The sequence below is a fragment of the Octodon degus genome, unplaced genomic scaffold (genome assembly GCF_000260255.1).
Source record: "Octodon degus isolate 3935 unplaced genomic scaffold, OctDeg1.0 scaffold00203, whole genome shotgun sequence".
NCBI lineage: Eukaryota > Metazoa > Chordata > Mammalia > Rodentia > Octodontidae > Octodon > Octodon degus.
Genome location: NW_004524779.1, coordinates 1,204,263 through 1,209,898, shown reverse-complemented (window position 1 = coordinate 1,209,898; position 5,636 = coordinate 1,204,263). Strand labels below are relative to the sequence as shown.

At 37.5% G+C, this 5,636-nt stretch overlaps 1 protein-coding gene across 1 annotated transcript in view; it reads right to left on the bottom strand.

Annotated features, from left to right (window-relative positions):
• Ubxn7 (UBX domain protein 7) overlaps nt 1-5,636 on the bottom strand; it is a 102,263-nt gene that overhangs the window by 53,384 nt on the left and 43,243 nt on the right. Inside the window, exons 3-4 of the mRNA XM_023704765.1 lie at nt 3,213-3,289; nt 1,610-1,722 (exon numbers count right to left, since the gene is read on the bottom strand). Coding sequence (XP_023560533.1) covers nt 1,610-1,722; nt 3,213-3,289 — 190 coding nt within the window. The remainder of the gene's footprint in view (nt 1-1,609; nt 1,723-3,212; nt 3,290-5,636) is intronic.

Sequence of the window (5,636 nt, the reverse complement as noted above, 5' to 3'; positions counted from 1 at the left end):
AAAACATGCCAGACAAACCCACATCCTTTTGGCTGCATTACAACTAGAACGCTAGACAGAACAGGCAGCTCCTGTTAAGAGCACAGGAGAAAGATGGAAAAAATACAAAGATATCTAACAAGACACCTTTAGCTAATAAATAAAGGCCAAGAAGTCTCTCAACTCTATGCTTATTACTTAACAAAAACAAACCCTTGTTTGGTCAAATCACCAACATTTAAGTTTTCTGTTGTACAGCCAAACACAGGCTTTACCACTCAGAAAATTAAAGTCAAAGAACAAGTTTACAGATTAATTTCTTATCTAAATATTTTGTGAATAAATAAATATTTTGTGCTAACGTATGTTAAAGGACTTTTAAAAAAAAATCAATTCATTTTCAAATAAGTAGCTGATACATACAACTTTTAGTTATTCTTCAGTTTTTAGTTATTTTTTCCCCTACTTTATACTTCTATGTAAAAACTAAAATTTAATTTCTGTGGATTTAAGTATCGTAGGTGATAACTGTGGAAATATTCTGACTTAAAAGAATATTAACATGCTAACACAAAGGGCGGGCCAAATTGCTCAGCGGATTAAAGCACCTGCAAGCAGGCACAAGGGCCAGGGATTCCATCCCTGGGCCTGCCATGCTGACCCCACCCCATCCTAGCTCTTGGGAGCCTGTAAACAGGTGGATGACTATGAGTCCAATATACGCAGTGAGACACTATACACCCTGTAGAACCTTCCCTAAAAAACAAAAACAAACAAACAAAAAAAAAAAACCATGCAAACACAAAAACATACAAGTCAACACACAAAAGCAAGTTCTTTAAACACCTCTAAAAAGTATCTAAGTTCATTTATGTAACAAATGTTTTGTTCCTATTAAGTGCCAACAACTGTGGCCCGAGGTTACCTAAATAAAAAACACATTCCCCTTGCTCTCATTAAGCTTACAAGCTAAGGAACAAATAAACCTGCTCTGGAATGCTTTTCTTCAAAGTCAAGATAAAACCAAGATGAAGGCATGGGGCACACACCTGTATTCCAAGCACACTGGAGGCTGAAGCAGGAGAATCAGTGTGAGTTTGAGGGCAGCATAAGCCACAGACTGAGCACATAGTGAGACTGTGTCCCAAAGAAACAAATAACATCCATAACCAAGGGAGAATATATTCCCCAACTTCAGAGACTTTTTTTTCTCCAAGCACACTAGGATCTCCACTGAAATAGCTTTCCCTTATTGACAGAGAATATGTTCAAGATTGTCAATGCATGGATGAAATTGCAAGTATCAAATCTCTCATATACTATTTTTCCCCAATTTACACAAATTTAAATAACCTCTCTACCTTAACTAAGCACTCAAAACACTGTAGTGACAATCTCTGCAGCCTGAAGCACAACAACAAAACTAGCACATTTTTTTTTCCAGTACCAAGAATTGAAATCAGGATGTAGCACTGAGGGAGGGAGGGAGCACAAGAGAAAAGAAATATAAATCAATGTAAAGTTTATGCCATGTAGATGCTGTCAATTCCCTATATAATGATTTCGGTTGTTATTCAGGGATACAACAGGATTTACAAATAAGGCATAGAGAGACCCTCCAATATCTTACTGTTTCAAAGCTGCCTTTATGCATCAAGTCAATGGGTGGCCGGAAAAGATCCGCAAGAGTAGTTAGTTTCTTGTCTATTGCTCCGCCATTTCTTAATTCCTGCTCTTGCCGAACTGCAATAAAAATGGATGACAAAATATCAATTAGCCATAAAATAAAAGAAGCCAAGAACTGGGCAATAAAAAAGTTTGCATTAATTAAAAGTATTACTAAACAAGGTACTTCACCTCAAATGCAAAGATCTAATGCTGAGGAAGGTGAGGAGGGAGTTTGAAGCCCTGACTACTCCCCACCCAAAGGATAAAAGCAGAAAAATAAGTCACTTAGGATTTAGGGTACAGTCAGTGGTTAAGTAGTTGCTTAACATTAGTAAGGCACTCAGTTTGATCCCTAGTACAATTTTTTCTAAAAGACTCATTTAATCAAAATAATTTCCTTAACCTACTCACAAACCAATTTCACCTAAAAGCTTTCAGCCTCATTTACACAAAACCTGAAAGTTATATGAATGTCTGTTGTTTATAACTATATTTTCAATCTTTAAAGATTCTAGCAGTGCCTTTTTACTGTAAAATTATGTTTAATTTCCTGGAATAACTCCAATAAAAATAAGTATATGACCATGCCATAATCCCAGCACTCTGGAGGCTGACACAGGAGGATCTAAAGCTTGAGGTCAGCAAAGAAAACAAGATTCTAGTTGTAGGGCTAATTACTACTTCTGACATCTTCCACCAGAAGGGCATAGATCGCTTAGTGACCTCAGTCAGTTTAGGTTCCCTTTCATCTCTCTTCACAGCTACAGGACTTGTATGCACCTAGATGAGCTCACTAGAAATCAACAACAAATCAAACACAGTTCAAGCGTGAATCACACATTCTCTAAGAACATGAACTGTCCTTTCTTTACAAACCCATTGCTAATTCAATACCAAATCTTCTATAAATATAAAACCTAGGTTCTCCTTACTTATTCCACAAAAAATGAACCTCAATGTTGAGGTCTGGAGTACCCCAATTTTGGGGACCAGGCACCCCAATATTGGGGTCCAGGTCCTTCAAGTCTGTTTCTCAGCACTGACTGCTGTCAGGGCATAGCGTGGGTTACATTTAGTACGGGAGTATGGGTGCCTCAATACTGGGGTACCCCACATTTTACATTCTTATATGTTTTCTAAGAATATTTTTTGTAATTTAGAAAGATTTTTTTCTTTTAGGATTTTGGTCAGTAGTGGCTGCTTTAAAATGTGTGGCTTTTTCTTTAGTCTTAATCTTATAACTAATTATAATAATTCCTTCTGGTGATAGCATCCTGGGGAAACCAGCATTATTTGATTAGAATCAGCCTTCAAGTGGCACCCGCAGTAATAAATTATCAGATTCCTTATATTACCTCCAGCTCCATTATAATTCCTCTAGAACCAAACAGGTTAGAATTTGGAACAGTTTGGCTCTTGAGAAGGTAATCACAGAGACTGATTCCTAATTTCACTTTTTAAATGAGGTAACTCCTCAAAGTATTAGGACTAATATTAATCATTTTTCCCTTTTTATTAGGGTGAGGAAGGGGGGAGGGAGATCATGATGGTCCACAGATACCTACTAGTTTCAGTTTGAAAATCTCGGAAACCATCAAATATTGATCGTGCAGGTCGCCGTCTTTTAGGAGCTTTAACAGAAAACAAAAAAACAATTGATTAAAAATGTAACATTAATTTTGAAACAAATCTAAAAACATCCTTATCTGTCAAGTATTTCTTGCTGTAAAATGTTCATGCAGAGCCACACATGGTGGCAGATGCCTATAATCTCAGCAGTCAGGAGGCAGAGGCAGGAGAAATGCCTAGCCTGGGCACCAGGTTCAATCCCCAGTGCTGGGAGCAGGTGGTGGTCATAGATTCAAATTGCTGCCAGAACTAAGAAAACAAATGTTTCTTAAACTTTTAAGTCATTCATACATTCATACATAATTAACCCAACCAACTTTAGCACAACTATCTTATCTTGCAAATGAGAAAATTAGAGCCCAGTTAAGAGATGACCGACACAAAAACATAGGAATCCCAGTGGTGGTATTAGAAAGAAAGATGTTTAGGCTGACTCTCTGTGGGGAATAAAATAAAACTCATGTTTCAAATATTGAATTCAGTTACACCAAGGATCTAAGCATTAATTCTTAAGTTCAAATCCCTAGGCTTTAAGGACGTGTTAGTGACCAAAAATTCACTCAGTACAAACATAGTTAAAATTTTATCTCCCTGTATGAAAATGTTAAGCCAGAAAGAAATGGCCATGCTGCACACATACCAGCTTACTGTGTGCCTGGCTGGCGTATGACCAGAACAGTAAGGTATGACGAGCAGCACTGGGCAAGTCACTGCACACAATGCAGTAAAGATTTACTGCAAGTCACGGTAAGGATTTCTGTCAGAGAATTTAGTAAAAACCAATACAAAAGAACAAAAAAGGCAGAGTCACATGTTAAAAACTTCTTTGGTGAAAACATTTATATGGTATATCACTCATGTCTCATAACTATATTTAAAGAATCACAATATTACATCTGTAAATGACTTTTTTTTACGGAGCTGGGGATTGAACTCAGGCCCTTGTACTCAAGTGCTTATTCCACTGAGCTAGCTCCCTAGCCCTAAAGTGGAATAAGCGCCTGCCTAGGCAAGCACCAAAAACCCAGGTTCAATCCCTGGTATCACATTTCATGCCAGGTATGCTGAGCCGGTCACCAAGACTGAGCATGATGATCCATACCTGTAATACCAGAGGTGGGGAGGCTGAGACAGGAGGATCACTATGAGTCACAGCTGCGTAGTGAGACCCTCTACCAAATACATTAAAAAAAAATTGTTTTAGTTTTATATTGAATTCATATATTTAAATTGATTTTTTTTAATTTAAACTTCCTTTTTTTGTCTTTCTTATTTTTTCATTTATTTCTAATTAATAATAACTGAGGAAGCTGGGCAGGGTGGCATTTGCCGGCATATCCAGCACTCTGGGAGGTTAAAATAGGAAAATGGCAAATTCCAGCCAAGCCTGGCCAACTTAGCAACTTATAAAGAGACTGTCTCAAAATTGTAAAAAATTAAAAAGGGATAGGGATGTAGCTCAGTGTGAAAACTCTGAACGCAAACCCCAGTAACAGTAATATAATAAATTTAAATTTTTATTAAAGATTGAGAAATTTTTTCAACCCTGGAACTATTCAGTACTGTATTTGTATTTATTTCTAGCTGGCATACTACAGTTTCTCAATTTTTTTTCTTTTTTGAGGAATAGTGGGAATTGAACCCAGAGCTATAATGCCAGCTCTCCACCCCTTTAAGTCACTAAATTATCTCAGCTGGGTTCAAATTTATGGTCCTGCCTTAGCCCTACCAGAGTGCTGGGATCACGGGCATGCACCACCATGCTTGGCTCAATGATTTTTTAAAATTAGTGCTATGCCTTGTGTCTAGATGTCCATGCTGCAAAGCTTCAAGAGAGCACAGGTGGGAGTGTTAACCTCGCATGTACAAAGCCTTGTGTTCAATGCCAAAAAGTAAAGAGAAAAAAGCAGAAAATGAAAGGATTAGGCTGGGGATATAGCTCAGCATTGCAATATCTACCTACCAAACAAAAGGCCCTGAGTTCAATTATTAGTACCAAAAAAATAAACTAAAAAAAAAAAGGAGGAGAAAAGAAAAAAGGTAAAGGTAGAAAGGAGAAGGAAGCAAGAAAGGGAGGGAAGAAAGGAGGGAGGAAGGGAAACCTGGAGAAAAGAAGGAAGAAAGAATTCTGAATTTTCAGATCATCTTATTACATTTTTAGATCTACCTTGATTTGGAGACAGGGTCTTGCTATATAGTGCAGGCTGGCCTCAACTGAACTTGTTATGTAGCCCAGGTTGGCCTTGAATTCAGCAATCCTCCTGGCTCAATCTCCCCCCAAGTGCTGGGATTATAGATAGGCATGTGCCATCATGCCTGTCTATTCTTTTTTTAAATTTTTTTTTATTTTTTTTATTTTT